Source organism: Cydia strobilella, chromosome 15 (assembly GCF_947568885.1).
Source record: "Cydia strobilella chromosome 15, ilCydStro3.1, whole genome shotgun sequence".
NCBI lineage: Eukaryota > Metazoa > Arthropoda > Insecta > Lepidoptera > Tortricidae > Cydia > Cydia strobilella.
Window position 1 is genome coordinate 8876718 of NC_086055.1, and position 16031 is coordinate 8892748.

At 35.0% G+C, this 16031-nt stretch overlaps 3 protein-coding genes across 3 annotated transcripts; all 3 read right to left on the reverse strand.

Moving 5' to 3' along the window:
• Positions 1-552: 552 nt before the first annotated feature.
• Positions 553-3193, reverse strand: LOC134748005 (general odorant-binding protein 19a-like). The gene is made up of 5 exons (XM_063682702.1): positions 3084-3193; positions 2443-2518; positions 1977-2065; positions 931-1042; positions 553-690 (listed from the first exon to the last, which is right to left on the reverse strand). The coding sequence occupies exons 1-5, from the start codon at positions 3147-3149 to the stop codon at positions 602-604; spliced, it is 432 nt and encodes a 143-aa protein (XP_063538772.1). The 5' UTR covers positions 3150-3193; the 3' UTR covers positions 553-601.
• Positions 3194-3577: 384 nt separating this feature from the next.
• On the reverse strand, positions 3578-8039 carry LOC134748009 (general odorant-binding protein lush-like). The gene is made up of 4 exons (XM_063682707.1): positions 7872-8039; positions 7561-7649; positions 4587-4698; positions 3578-3678 (listed from the first exon to the last, which is right to left on the reverse strand). Exons 1-4 carry the CDS (start codon positions 7945-7947, stop codon positions 3590-3592), a joined length of 366 nt encoding a protein of 121 aa, XP_063538777.1. The 5' UTR covers positions 7948-8039; the 3' UTR covers positions 3578-3589.
• An 886-nt stretch (positions 8040-8925) lies between these two features.
• On the reverse strand, positions 8926-12806 carry LOC134748003 (general odorant-binding protein lush-like). The gene is made up of 5 exons (XM_063682699.1): positions 12644-12806; positions 11393-11468; positions 10940-11028; positions 10398-10509; positions 8926-9095 (listed from the first exon to the last, which is right to left on the reverse strand). The coding sequence occupies exons 1-5, from the start codon at positions 12719-12721 to the stop codon at positions 9007-9009; spliced, it is 444 nt and encodes a 147-aa protein (XP_063538769.1). The 5' UTR covers positions 12722-12806; the 3' UTR covers positions 8926-9006.
• Between the last annotated feature and the right edge of the window lie 3225 nt (positions 12807-16031).

The window sequence follows — 16031 nt, forward strand, 5'->3', positions numbered from 1 at the left end:
ACACTAAAGTGCAATCAGGAGGGTAGAGTCTGTGTTTACATAGCTCTATTGGCATTTGTGCAGCAAAATTAATGTCCTATCTTGAACACTTGTTGCGCTTCAGCAAAATACCATAAAAATTACCACATCTGTTGTCCATTACGTTACGTAAATTTCATGTCAGTAAAAAAATAGTACCCGGTTGTATTTTTGCATATGCTAAATGTAAAATACCGAGTTTTTTTGTTAACAGCTTGGCTTAAATGACTTTGATAATACCAATAATAAAAACCGGCCAAGTGCGAGTCGGACTCGCGCACCGAGCGTTCCGTACTTTTTAGTATTTGTTGTTATAGCGGCAACAGAAATACATCATCTGTGAAATTTTCAACTGTCTAGCTATCACGGTTCATGAGACACAGCCTGGTGACAGACACGGACAGACGGACAGCGGAGTCTTGGTAATAGGGTCCCGTTTTTACCCTTTGCTGAAATTAAATAGAAATATCCAGAATACTCTCAAATGAAAGATGAAAATCTCAAATGAAAAATAACTATGAAAGAAGAAAAGTCTGTAGATTCACTCAACTTTATTAAACATGAAAAAGTTTCTTGAAACAAATTAAGGAAATACGAAATTGGCCGGATCGGTGTCGTAAAGACATTTTGCAGTGTAATAACAAGCTTCGCAGATGTCCTTGTATTTTTTGGCTGAAAAGAAGTAATATTTGTTCAATATCTTGATATTGAGTTACTACAAGTATACTTAGTCGCAATAATTAATGCTACAACTACGTCGAAAGTTCTTAAAAAAGAGTATTTTACTGCATCAAGACATAGGTACTCATGATGCACTACTTTGAAACCTAAAGTAATTGACGAAAAAATTGTTAAAATTTATTTCACTTGACTTTATGGCATTTAAGGAAGGCGGGTTTTAAAATAACTTACCTACTCCTTTGCAATTTTCTATAGCAGCTTTAACGGGGTCTTTCATTTCATTCGGGAACATCATATCGACCTGTTTCACCATGGCATCGACCGTTAATTTGTTGTTTTTTACCTAAAATATGAAGCGATTACATAACTTTAACTCTTTTGGCGCTCAAAATTGGACATTTAATGATGCATCATGAGCCAAACATCATGTATCATTTTACGTCCAAAATCATAGGCCAAAAATAATGTGTTACGTTTGTGTTACCTACTTTTTAAGCTACGGAATTCATATTTATATTTAAAGTAGCCTCCACTCCTGACTTTTTGCAACTAGTTCCTTTTAACTTGAATTCCATTTCCATATATATGTTAACCCTTTTCCAGACATAGTACGATCTATCGACCATATACGCGCCAATAGAATTTCAACTTTAGTCTTCCGATTTAAGTTTCAAAATAAATTGCACTTTCGGGAAATGTGACTTGTCTTCAAATGAATCATCAAAGCTGGATTCATTTGAATACATTTGGATTTTTTGGGAAAACCTTGTATATTGGTGCGGCCTGGAAAATGGTTAAAGGGGCCCACTGACTATCAGTCCGCCGGACGATATCGGCCTGTCAGTTGTTCGGAACTGTCAAATTTTTGTTCTAACTGACAGGCCGATATCGTCCGGCGGACTGATAGTCAGTGGGCCCCTTAAGAGAGCCGTGATTAACCTGCGTCAATAAGGGCCGGTACAGACGGACTGCAACCCGACTGCAACTTGTATGGGAACTTGGGTTTGTATCGGCCCTAATGATCGGACTTATCAATTAGCCCGTAACATACACATATAAAACGTTGACTGCATACAAATCTATTAAGTACTTTACTGTACTTATGAAGTTTGTTTGTGTCAATTTAAAAATTTCGGCCAATTTTATCTACTAGACCTTTTGGGGACATATGATAAGTCATCTTTCTTATATATAACACGCTAAAGGGTAAATAAATTACCAAATCAAACTAAGAGTAATTATTTTTTATTAATTATTTAAATTGGTTGTGTACTTACCACACCACCAACTGAATAAATGCACGCTATATAGCACATTACGTCTTTTTCTTCTAAAAACTTGCCTTGCTCTATCTTTCCAACTTGTTCTGTAAACATTAGATGTGTAACTTAATAAATTATACATACATACCTACTCTGCATGTCTGCAGCTAACGGTACTTAGGTACATACAAAAAACGTATGGAGGAGGCCTTTGCCTATAAACGGGCACCTAGCTAAAAAAATGAATAATATATATATATATTTCATAATTTAATGCAAGAATATATTAATTCTTTCATTGATACTCTAGATTATAATAATAATTATTTCTCAATTGTAATGCAATGCGAAGCTAGAAATAAAGGCTATTTTAATTTAATTTAATTTAAAAAAACGTAAGATACAAAATACTAATTAAATTTTGGTGACATAACAACATGCCTCCGTTACATCGAATTCTATACGTATTAGGTATGCATACCTTCTGTTACATCATTTTTTGGCATACATGTTTTCTTTAGAAGTTTTCCGGAATTTTTCAATTGCGCTCTAGTCATCTGTAAACATGTAATAAATATGGACAAGTAAAATCGATGTGGAGAAGACCGGCATAAAATATATTGCAGGGAAGTTCGTCATAGGGCAAGAACTCGCGTATTTGTATTACGTTATTACGTACGTCGCTCAGACATACTCAGAAAGGAAGAACTCTACCGACCTTCTGTAAATGAAGTATGTGTACAAACGCAAGAGCTTGTAGACGGTTTTACCCATACTTGATCTTATACCAAATTAAGAAAAAATACGCCGAATTTTTTGCCAGGCTTTTCTTGGGACAGGTTTATTTCAAACCAGTTCAGTTCATGAGTCCATAATAATGTGTCTGAAGGGGCCCACTGACTATCAGTCCGCCGGACGATATCGGCCTGTCAGTTGTTCGAAACTGTAAATTTTTTGTTCTAACTGACAGGCCGATATCGTCCAGCGGACTGAAAGTCAGTGGGCCCCTTAAATTAAATAATAATAATGATCTTGATTTTGACTGGCGCCGTCCAACTTGTAGCATTTCTCAAAAATAGATATCATGAAAATTTTATGTTACAGTTTCTGAAAAATACTTACCGCAAATGAACTCCGTATACATAGTGTGGTTATAAAAATGACAACAAAATATCGTGGAAAGCGCATTATTTTCTGTAAAATTCGTCCGAAGTCTGTTTGTGCTAAGATATAAAGAGTTCAACTGTAACGGCGTATGCCATTTTATAAACACTTTTAAATACTTAATTACCTATAAACCATATAGTTTCGAAAGGAGTGTATAGTTATTCAGATATAATTGTCGGGAGTTTAAAGAAAATTACCAGTTATTTTTATAAGCAACACCTTGTATTGACACCCAGCTTTTATGTAAACTAGTACAATCAAAGTGATAAAATTATCACTGATTGTTATTTCATGTATAGTCAGCTTCAGTAAAAAAAATTCCTGCTAGTTATTTGAATACTCTATTGACTAGGTACAATTAGGTTTATAGGTACTAACCAAAACAAATAAACTCAACTTATTTACTTATTTATTGCTAAATCGTTTAAATACAACTAAGTCAGCAATAAACAACTGATCATTTATGGGAAAACGAAATTGGGTGGGTCGTCTTCGTACAAGCACCTTGCAGCATAGAATACTCGCTCACACTCCGTGTTGTAATTGTCCTCTGAAAAACAAAATAAAATAGCACTGTAACTATGCAGATTTTTGAATTTCGAGCGCTCGATTTCGTCACTCGAAAATATGTGTAAAACGGCGAATTGAATTTTTTGAATAACAAGCAATAGAAATTGGAAATCTAGTGGTGTTGATCACTCGTTTTCAATTCTATTAGTAAAATTTAAATGCCTAAGTAGTTGTTGAGATATATTGAAGAGAGCCAACAAAATCGAGCGCTCGAAATTAAAAAATCGGCCCCAGAGATTTCGTGCTTGTCGGCTTAAAGTGCCTGACACTGGTGACCTAATAAAAATAGTGATAACTATTTTAAATCGTTACACGTGTTTCCAATTTTTTTTCGTCGAAGTACTTAGATAGTACCTACCTACCATATTTTTAGTGCATTCTTCGAATTTTGTGCTTATAAAAAAGTAACAAAAAACCGTTTGGTTTTATGTATTGGCAAATAAACAATGGGATATAAGGGATGAAAGGTACACATTTCTGTCCAGATAGTTCTCACTGCGTTCGAGCGCCAATAGTCCGAGACTAAAATGGTGGCTTTCACCCGAGTTAAACACTATTTACATATCATTTCATATATTTTCGTATTTAAACAATTTTACATAAATTTTGATAAAATATATCCAATAGTAGATTCAATAGTAAGACTCTATATACTCATGGGACAGGGACACAGAGGAGTACATCACTTTTCTGCCCTTTAGCAGAAGCGTTTCACTTTCTGCGCACTATATACAGATCTACGGTGATCCACTTTCAGAACAAAAATTTAACACCTGTATATATACGCTTGTTTGATACAAATAAACATTCATTCATTCATTCAGAGCATGAGATATAAAAACGGTTATTTTATTTGATACATGTTAGATGCAGTATAAAAATACTTACGAACGCCAATGCATTTCGCCACAGACTTTTTCGCGGCTGCCCTCATGTCCGCAGGGTAGAGAATATCGATTTGCTTTACCACCAATTCTTTATTTAATTTCTCATTCTTAACCTGTCACAAAATACATGAAAATTGAATCGGTAGGGTAAAGTCTACCTCAAATCATGCCATGCGTGTGTATAATATGAATTTTCTCAAAGAATTTTTACGCCTACGACTCTAATCTGTTAAACAAAAGCCATTGTTTCTTTTATGTGAGCGGTCGGCCATTGTGTCTGAACGCGTGGCAAAATCATTTGAGAAGATTCATACTATACGTATGGCATGATTTGAGGCATGGCACCGCGGCGCGACGGGCTGCGGGGCCTGGAGTGTTCCAGGGTACTTTTACGCAGCTAAAAATTGTCTTTTAGGTAAAGAGTTTAATTATTTAGCCATTTAGGGTTCAAGCTAATTTGGTTAAGTACGCCATGAAATGTCCATTATACAGTAAACCCTAAATGGCTCATCGATTAAAGCGAAGCGATAATGCGGTCCTACTAGGTCAATATATATTTTTTGGTTAGGTATGTTTCAATTGCATCATACATGCTGATAACTATCTTACCGTTAAGCAACGATATCAGATATCATGCCGAATACGGTTATTACTTTGGACGCCACGGTATGCATGAAGATTAAATTAAACTGTAACTGTGCGCGGCTCTGGCCGTCTCTGGCCGTCTTTGGCGGTCAAAGGGTTAGAATATCTAATGGGTAGGTAACAACTTTTAAAAACAAAATACGTAAATGCATTTAAACATGACATTTTCTGTCTCGGCAAAAAGATGAATATTTTAATGTAAGTTTTTGCGAACTAGGTTTATCTAAAAAAACTATATACCTACCTTTTGGTGCCTTCTAGTCAAAATCCAAGAGCTCGGTTCAGATTTAGCAACTTGTTATGGTTTTTAACTGGTTTTGATACGGCCTTGACGATCGGCTTGGTGATTGGCACGCATTTCACGCACGGCTTTCACTTCATTTCGCATGCGCCAATCAGCGTGAGCCATATTCAACGTCGTATCATAATAAGATCAAAATCGTAACAAGTTGTTTAATCTGAATCGGGCTACAGGCTCCGCACGTACGTATATTTGACGGTTAACGGGTAGGTATAACTAGCACACACAGGAAAACTGTGGGTTTTTTCCCAAAACACTGGTTTTGCTTGCTACATAACGTTGTCACGGACTGTGGTTTCTCTAAAATATCCGTAAGATGTAAGTAATAATTACTTATCTTACTAACTCCTATTGAAATTTATCGTTAGACTGGGTATACTCACAACAAAATTAAGTTCTTAAATTATGACGATTCCAGACTTGTGGAAGGCACCTATTTAGATAAAACGAGACCTTGATGTTAATTATTGACGGATCTCTAAATTGGTATTTTTCCGGATACGGTAGTTTTTTTTATACATATAATATATACAGAAGAAACGGCGAAGACTTCTTATTTATATTGATACTTCAATACTTAATGTTGTAGTAAATTTTCACGTTACTTTGCTTAAAGAGGTACCTAAATTAAATAACAGAGATTATAAATTTGGCATGAACATTAAATTAGTATATATCTACCTATATCTGTTTTTAGTTTTTGTGCCAAATATTATATCTTCTATAACTTAACTGCGATTGTAGGTATGGCGGCGGCTATTGTCTTGTGAGTTTTAAAAGTCCACGTAGCTTTCGATACGTCCAACACGAATAATAACATTAGAAGTAAGTAGATGTCAAATACCTACTTATATTTTTACAATAAAATTGTGTACCTTATTCCATTGTATTAAAACGTGGATACAACACAACAACAATATATTGCTACAATTTATTTAACGACAATAAAAAATAAAAACTTTGTCTTATTAGTGTCGGATTAAAGGTACATTCATGAACTAATTACCGCAGTTATGTTTGGAACGTGTTAAGCACTGTTAAAGGCCAACTCCAAAGGTCAATCTACTGATTTAAGGGACTCTCTGGCGCCAATGACATTCGATCTGAATCCTTTAGTTTACTCTCAGATAAAAGATTAAAGAACCGATAGCCGTGTGTCTTAAAATTATATCAAATGTAGGAGTAACGGCTTAAAACTTGTCAAAAATCGATGAAAACCGCGGGGAGCCTCTTTTGATCTGGGAGTTAAATTAACACACACTTTCGGTTGGAATAAAGTCTTCGACGTGTTACAGGCGTACCATGGTGCCCATGTGCAAAACTTTGGAATTAAGTAGGTACTCATCCCTTCTCCATTATTTTAAAGTATCCGCCTCCAAGGCTAAAAATCTCCTTATATGATCATATTTTTCTAAGAGGCGTTGATATTCGTAGAGGTAGAAAAAATATATGTAGTTCTTGATTATATTATCTTTAATAAGCTTCCGATACACAAATTTTGACACCTCACTCGATACAATTAATTCCCAAAATAACCTCTAACTCGGACTTTTAATCAAACTTTACTCGGTTATTTATTATGTGACACTATAAATAAAAAAAAAGAAGAAAAAACAATCTTAACTTAAATACTATTTTGACAACTTTCGAATTTCGATATTGTAAGGCAACGTTTTTAAAATAAATAAAAATCGACAAAATTCGATCAAAATTGACACTTGGCGCGCATTGTCTTTCCCGTTCTTTCTTGCGAAATGTGACAATGATAGCGGAAAACCGATGGAACGGCCTTAACTGATTTCAATATTCAAAGGGGAAGTTCTCAATTAGGTTAAATATTTTTTTTACGTTTTATTAGCTCAACACATCATAATTTCTGAGCTGATCTAGAAAATATTTTTTTATTTCAAAAATTGCATTTTTTGTATTTCTTTTCTATTTTCACATCTTCTATCTCTCTTCGTATATGAAAATGAAAATAATGCACTTACAGTAGACACATGCGTTTATCAGAGCCATTATTCCTTACCACTTGGATAGATTTGTAGATACAAGTGACGTAGCACATTACGTTTTTTTCTTCGTGGAACACACCTTGCTCTATTCTGCCCACTTTTTCTGCAAAAAAATATTTAAAACAAAGATTTAAAAAAAGACTTTCAAAACGATATTGATAGTTGATACCATTTATACATTACCCCGATATCATATCATATCTTTAAAATCGATAATTTGGAATTTATAATTAGGTAGTCCAAACGTAGGATATTTCAGGCCAAAACTTTAAACTTTTTTTATTTTTACATTTATGGATAAAAAGTGTTTATTCCAATTTCTTACCTTCTGTTACTCCGGTTTTCGGCATGCATTGTTTCTTAGTCACCGTTAATGTTTTTTTGAGCTGTTCTCGAGTCATCTGTAAATATGCTTCCTCTCATATATTTTTCTTTAATTACAATACATTCCAACACATGTAATAATTAAATCTAATTCAACCTAGTGTAATTAACCCAAGGCCCATTAACGTGACGTGTATGAAATATAACTTTTAAGTCTTTTACAGCCGAAAATTATAATGCCCATCAAGATTTCAGATATTCTCTTTTTACGGAAAATCGTTATTATTTCGGCTATCATCACTATTTGCTTTACTGATGGATACTACATGAAGTCTAGTTTTATAATGTTTAAGTACCTAGATATTTTTATACAAGTAATCGAATTAACGTATACAAATTACAGGATGATATATGTATTTATTGTCAACTCAATCTTCGATCACAATTGATACAAATTGCATTGAAGTTGAACTGTTTTTTACTAAAGTAAATATATACTTACCTAGACTTTCTTAATGTAGAACTAATATTGATATTACCTATATTAATAACTTACCCCGAACGTCGTATCCGAACATATTACAGCCAACACTAAACTTAACAGAGTAAAGTATTTCATTTTTAATTGCACTGCACTATATCAAACAGCTTGTGTCGTCATCCAAAACTAGAAGCAAAATCGTGACCAGAAAAATCTTTAGGTACGGTTTTATACCCAAAAATTTAATACCGCGGTACGAATCAAATTTGAAAAGACTAGTAATTCTAAAGAGGAAATTACTGGTTCTTTAAACGTTGCATACATGGTAACTGGGTAATAAACGTTAATGCCATAAGTAGTATTTACGAGGACAATGTTTCGTTCAATGTTATAAAAAACACCAGTCGTGTATTGAATACATATAATACTTACTGTTGTTCAATTATATTTTTTGACCAATCTTATTTGTACCGTATTTTAGAGACATTTGGCTTTGGCTCTCTGGCAAATCAATTTGTGGATAAGTACCCAGATTTTTTGAGTGTATTTTACTAAAGGTCACATACAAAGCCTGTTTCAAATGCAATGCTTATATTATGTATCACAACTACATATAATACATATATTATGTATCACAACATAATTTTTAAGCTATTTAAGGAAAAACAAAGTTGGCCGGGTCAGCATCGTACATGCATTTTGCAGTCCAATATGAAGCTTCACATATATCTTGGTATTTCTTTGCTGTAACGAAAAAAAGTTATGTTTGCTACATAGGTACTTAAACTTTTACACATAGCAACTCGTAGGAGGGTGGTACAAACGGCAAACTCTTAACTACAGTTACACATTGGTGGATCTTATGCCTTTTGTAATAAGGTGTACGAACTGTCAGTTAACAGTGCTGGCGATGGTACAGTGTTTAAAATCTACAAAAACTGTTTTTTTTAGATGTCGATTCTAATCTAACAATTTGTTATGGCCAAGTTTGGCAACAAATCAAATTATTTTATTAAATATTTTGATTTGTGTTTTTTAAGTAATGGCGAGGTGGCCTAGGGGTTCATGGCGTTAGCCGCGATAGCTAAAGACGCCGGTTCGAATCCGGCCTTCACCACTGGAGAGCTTCGTCACTTTTTCTTTAATATATGACATCTATTACAGTTTTTAATTTGTTATGGTTTTGAACTGGTTTTGATATGACCTAGACGATCGTCTTGGCGCGCATCTCACACACGACTTTCACTTCATTTCGCATGCACCAATCAGCGTGAGCGATCATCAGTCATGTCAAAATAACGTCAAAACCATAACAAATTGTTAAATCTGAATCTGGCTCCTACTTACTGCACTGCACAGGGCGCGTAGCCAACGTGCCAATCGTTAACGCTCCGTAGCGTATCGTAAACATCTCTCTCTATTACTCTTCCCCACTAGTGCGACAGTGACAGTTGCGTTTCGTTCGCTACGGAGCGTTAACGATTGCACGTTGGCTACGCACCCTGTTATAGTTAAAAAACAATGAGCAGTAGCAACTTAGTCGCTAATAAAATGATATGTCTTCCAGACACAGTTTTGATAGATTTAGTTTAGTGGATCAAATCTAAATTCGAGACTTCGTTCGTGTCTCGTGTTTGTAAGAAGTTTATCACTTAGCGTACAAAAAAGTGGTAGCAGACCAAAAGTTAAGGCTGGTAGTTCCTAACTTCTTGCCTACAACCGGTCCCGAGAAGTTCTGTGCACATTTATTATTAAATTCAAGATACAGGTAAGTTAAATTAGAAATCAGACCTGTGTATTATAATTATCTACATACTACCACAAGAACCACCACCGTATCTATAGTTGGTCAAGCAAATCTTGTCACTCTTGTCAGTAGAAAAAGGCGTCAAATTTAAAACATGTAGGCGCGAAGGGTTATCGTCCCATAGAAAATTTGAAAATCGCGCCTTTTTCTACTGACAAGATTTGCTTGACCATATATATGTATACATATACATGTATAACATCCAGATAACTCCACCCTAGGAATACGGAGGTACTCACAAACGTCCTTGCATTTTTCAGCCATAGCCTTGACAGCGACTCGCATGTCGGCCGGGAACATCATGTCTACCTGTTTGAGCAGGGCTTCATGGCTTAATTTATTATTTTTTACCTGCAGTGAAATATACATGTTGACAATATCTCTTATTTACAATATTAAATTTATAATTTTAGTACCTAAGCTTACCTAAGCTTATTAATGTTTCCAAAGATGATATTATACCACATTGGTACTATCTGAACCCGTGCTGCAGCTGAGAGCCTAAGCAGCTTTAACATTTCGGATAGGTGGAAAGCGGAATGGTCTGCTTCGGTATCTCGGAAAAGTTATATATCTGACCCGACAAAAAAAAAACAAAAAAGGTTTGTTTGCAAGACACCGTAAAAAAAAATACTTGTGGTACTATCTCCACCCCCTTTAAAGGTTTTGCGTTTTTTATGATGAGCGAATTTTAACATTTACAATTTACATGGGTTTTTCAACTCGTAGTTTGTAGTACCGACAAGGCAATTTTTAATTTTAATAAAAACTTCATACTTACCACTTGAGTCGTAGTGTAAATACATGCGATGTAACACATAACATTTCTTTCTTCTATAAATTTTCCCTGCTCTATTGAACCGACCATATCTGAAATCAAAATTAAGTTCCGTACAAAGTCCTCTATCGTTGGCCTTCGTTTGATTTGTACTGAACGCAACAGCCTGTATATTTGTATATTGTATACAGTCAAACAATGACCTTAATAAATGCAATGTAAATTGTAACAGATAATAAAATATAAACCGTGTGAGCCGTGAATTTACAAAAATATATTTAGTTAGCAAAGCACTATATCGCTCCAACCATATATTGTACAAAATAATTGGTTCCTCAAAATTCAACCTTTGAAAAATCGAACAATGTCACTGTTTGAATGGTTCTTAATTTTGTATTGTAATTGAGGTTTAATAGAAAAAAAAGCAAGTGTAATGAAAACAGAGTTATCTACTACCTTCAGTTACATCGTTTTTCGGTATACAGGACTTTTTCATAATTTTTCCTGAATTTTTCAGCTGTTGTCTTGTCATCTGCATTAAAAAGGAAAAAAAAACAAATGTAGGTAGGTAAACACTTGCTTGTGAAATATTAGGCCAAGCAACGAGAAGGTTTAGAGGGAAATGCTTGGAACTTGGAATGGTTACCATTAAGGTGGATGTCATCTGGGAAGAATTTTTTCATAAGTGCTTGAAGCTGATTCTTGACTGTAGTATGTGTGTTCGGTTGGGGATATCTTTAGTGTTGTCGGAGGTTGTGGTTGGGATAGGTCTTTAAGTAGTTTGTTGTTGATAGTCCAGACGTGTTCTTGGTTTTGGGCGGAGATAAAAACTATTCTCGGGACTCAAAATATCTTTATACCAAATTTCAACTAAATCGGTTTAGCGGTTTAGCGGTTAAGCGAGAAGAGGAGTTTAAAAACTGGCCAAGTGCCAGTCGGACTCGCGCACTAAGGGTTCCGCCATTACGCAAAAAAGGCAAAAAAAATCACGTCAGTTGTATGGGAGCCCCACTTTTATATTTGAGTTGATTGAATGAAAGGTAAATGAAGCGCTGGTGGCCTAGCTGTAAGAGCGTGCGACTTTCAATCCGGAGGTCGCGGGTTCAAACCCCGCCTCGTACCAATGTGTTTTTCGGAACTTATGTACGAAATATCATTTGATATTTACCAGTTGCTTTTCCCAATAAGGCCTAGTTTTCCCTCTGGGTTGGAAGGTCAGATGGCAGTCTTTCGTAAAAACTAGCCTACGTCAATTCTTGGGATTAGTTGTCAAGCAGACCCCAGGCTCCCAGGAGCCGTGGCAAAATGCCAGGATAACGCGAGGAAGAAGAGAGAATGAAAGGTAAATGCGGTTTACGATTTATGACGTATTAAAAAAAACTACTTACTAGATCAAACGAATTTTCGGTGGAATGGAAGTTTAGTATTAAATGTAATATAAATCGGTCTGAGTAATTCGTATTAAAATAAGCTGAAATAGTTTAACCTAAAATAATAATGTACCTTGATATAATTATTTTGTGAAATGTGCCACTGTGACATTACCTAATGTTTTTATGCATAAAAATGACTGTTTTTAGCGAATCTAATTTAAATATTTTTTATTCTTCATTAACATACCTAAATAATATTAAACGCTCTGAATTATTACACAATTAATCAAGACCTACAAAAACTAAATAGTAATTTATATTCACATTAGCTTACCGCGTAGGTAACATTGAACAGCAAAAAATATGTCAAGAGCGTTAAAAAACACATCAACTCAAATGCTTGCCTATCCATTTTGAACAAACAATACTTGAAAGAAATATGCTTCGCTGTTGCTATTTATATGAAGATGTTTGAGTTGTCTGTCGTATTGTGATGGAATGATAACAGGGGAGAGTGTTGGATAAAACATTGCTTATTACTGTCTCATTGGACTATACTTATGATGGAATCAAGAACACGCCATAAGTGATATAATAATACAATAGAATATAATAGAATACATTTATTTTCGTCACATCATGGTTGGTTACATGAGAGAGGGTATAAAAGAAACGGACGAAAAAAGGACCCCCCACAAAGCGTAATGCCACGGCAAGCCGCAGCGCTGATTTTCGGTAGGGACCTGACTTATAACTAACTTAAGACTAACATTAATGAGAGCATAAAAAACAGATAAGCATTACATTAAAACGAGCAACACAGACAGAAAAAACAACAATAAAAACCGGCCAAGTGCAAGTCGGACTCGCGTTCCAAGGGTTCCGTACATTACACAATTTAAACAATGTATTTTTTATGTGAAACATGAGAGAAATGTCTTTAAAAACCCGTAGGGGTCGGATCAAAAACTAAGTAATTAAGTCCGACTCACGCTTGACTGCACATTTCTAATAGGTTTTCCTGTGATCTATAGGTAAAGATCTATTTTATGTATTTTTTTCAAAATTTTAGACCCAGTAGTTTCGGAGGTAAAGGGGGGAATGGTAATTTTTTGCCTATTTTCTTATATAACTTCTAAACTGTTTATACTAAAAATATAAAAAAATATATATTTGAGATTCTCACAATGAGCTCTTTCATTTGATATGTAACACGGTATAGTTTGAAAAACTATTTTTTTAAATTTTCTTATTTACCAGTAGTTTCTGGCAGTAGGCTGTGACAGACGGACAGACAGACAGACGCACGAGTGATCCTATAAGGGTTCCGTTTTTTTTTCCTTTTGAGGTACGGAACCCTAAAAACGAGTAAAAGATTGCAATTTAGGTTCCTAGCCTACTGCCGTCACTAAGGCGGCGACGGTCCACAAATCGCATGAAATAATTTCAACAGGTTACATGTCTAAATTTTGCCAAGTGCGTGAAGGAGAAGAAGGAATTAATTCAGAAAATTAAAAAGGTATAGTTGCTGCCGTTAGGTATTCAATTGAGCTTTGAAAAACATCATTCGATATTTTGACTTGAAGCCGTTAATTGTCCTTAGCGTTCGAATAGGTGGAGGCAGGTTGTTCCATCATTTGGTAGTGGCATATCGAAAACTTGCGGCTGATTGGTGTAAATGATAGACAAGCAGTAGGACTTTGGAGGACCTGACCTCTGTGGGCCTGGAGCTTTACGTCCAGGTTAACTTATCATAGTTATCATGAAGGTACGAGGGCACTTGTCTATTTACAATACCCAACATAAGAGTGGCTAGATGTAATTTCTGACGCATTTCCGTAAAATAGCTTGTTTATAGGCATAACTAACTAGGTACCTCACTTGCCACAAGACGTATGACGTATACGTACAAAAAAATATGCCATCTTAGAGGTTTACAATAGTGGCATACTGGCAAAAGTTGTATGAATATTTAGTGAATAAATAAATTAAAAAAAAAAAAGATACCTAGATGATATCAGAGTGGAACAAAAAGTGTAAGTATTACAAACTAAGAAAAAAAGAACAAACGTGTTAATGTAATTTCAACAGTCCCAATACAATCCAATTTTTGTTTTTAAAACCTGGAGGCCTAGCCAAAGCCATGATAACAGACATGGCTCCAATACGGGATCAATTTGTGGGGTAATAGCACAAATAGTGCAGATTTATTCATATTACAAAAAAGGTGTATTAGAATATTAAGTAATATAAAAAACCAAGAAAGCTGCCGACCGTACTTTAAAAAATTTAATATTTTAACTCTACCATCCCTCTATATATTAGAAACATGTAAATTTGTAAGAAAACATCCTGACCTATATTTAAAAGCTAAAGATCGTCATAATACTTGTACCTTAAATTTAAGACACCAAAATAAAATAGCCCTTCCCGCCAGTAACTTACAAATAAGTAATAAGAGCCCCTATAATATGTCAATAAGAATTTTCAATAGTCTCCCAAAGGAAATAGCGGGAGAGCAAAAATATGATAAATTTGTTAACTGCTTGAAAAATTATTTAACGAGTAATTGTTTTTATTCTATACAAGAATATTTTGATTGTAATAAATACCATAAATAGACATATAAGTAATACATAGCTTAGATAGGTATAACTTTTGTGTAATGTTATCTCTGTGTTTAATTTACATATGTATTAGTTTAGAGTAGATAGATAAAATTGCAATACCCTTACAGGGTGTCATGTTGTGATACATTATCGATTAAGAACATCTGTAATTTTACCAATGTGAAAGCAATAAACATTTTGTTCAAACAAACAACTCGTGAAAGCCGAGAAGGACAAGTCCAGTAAGTACCTAGACTTGGCTCACGAGATAACCGCCATGTGGGATGTTGATTCGACGATCATTGTCCCGATAGTCGTTTCAGCGAACGGTCTCATAGCGAAGAGTCTCGACCAACACCTTGAGAGACTCTCGCTAGGTGGTTGGATCAAGGGTCAGATGCAGAAGGCGGTGATCTTGGACACGGCGCGGATAGTCCGCCGGTTCCTCTCTCTGCGGCCCTGACCACCGGCAGCTTGGGCCCTGCCCCGCTGCTGGCGGCACCCTAGGTTAGGTTTTTTATAATTTGTTTATATGTATTTTGTATTGTTTTGTAAGTGTTTTTATATTTTACTTTTATATGCATATTATAAAAAACCTAACATAAGAAAAAGAATAAATAAAGAGAATAAACATATTATTATTATTATATTATTATTAACAATTGTTGTCGATATAGCCTAGACGAAACTTAAATAATGTATGGAAATCGTCACGAGACTTTTCGTAGCATCTGTCATTCCGCTAGGTACATGTTTTCTTTTTGTTCGGCGTTTTGGCATCTTGGCTAGGCCCCCTGCGCAGAATCCATCCACGCTAAATGCCCCGCCAAGTTTTACGTGAAGTATGGGGCATCTCATTCATAGACCTAATCATAAAAATAAAGTACCTAGATATAAGATAACATCAATCAATAATTTTTAAGAAAAAAAAACAGACTAATGGGGGATGCCGTTGAAAGGTTACTTATTGTTGATGGTGCACTCCAGACAATGATATGAAAAAGACAGCCTCTTTTGCCTACCTAAAAGGAGGTAAAACCACCCACGTTTCTAGTAGCATTTCGTTTCTGTAAGGGTCATAGTTATAACCTAACCTAACCCAATGTTCTGATA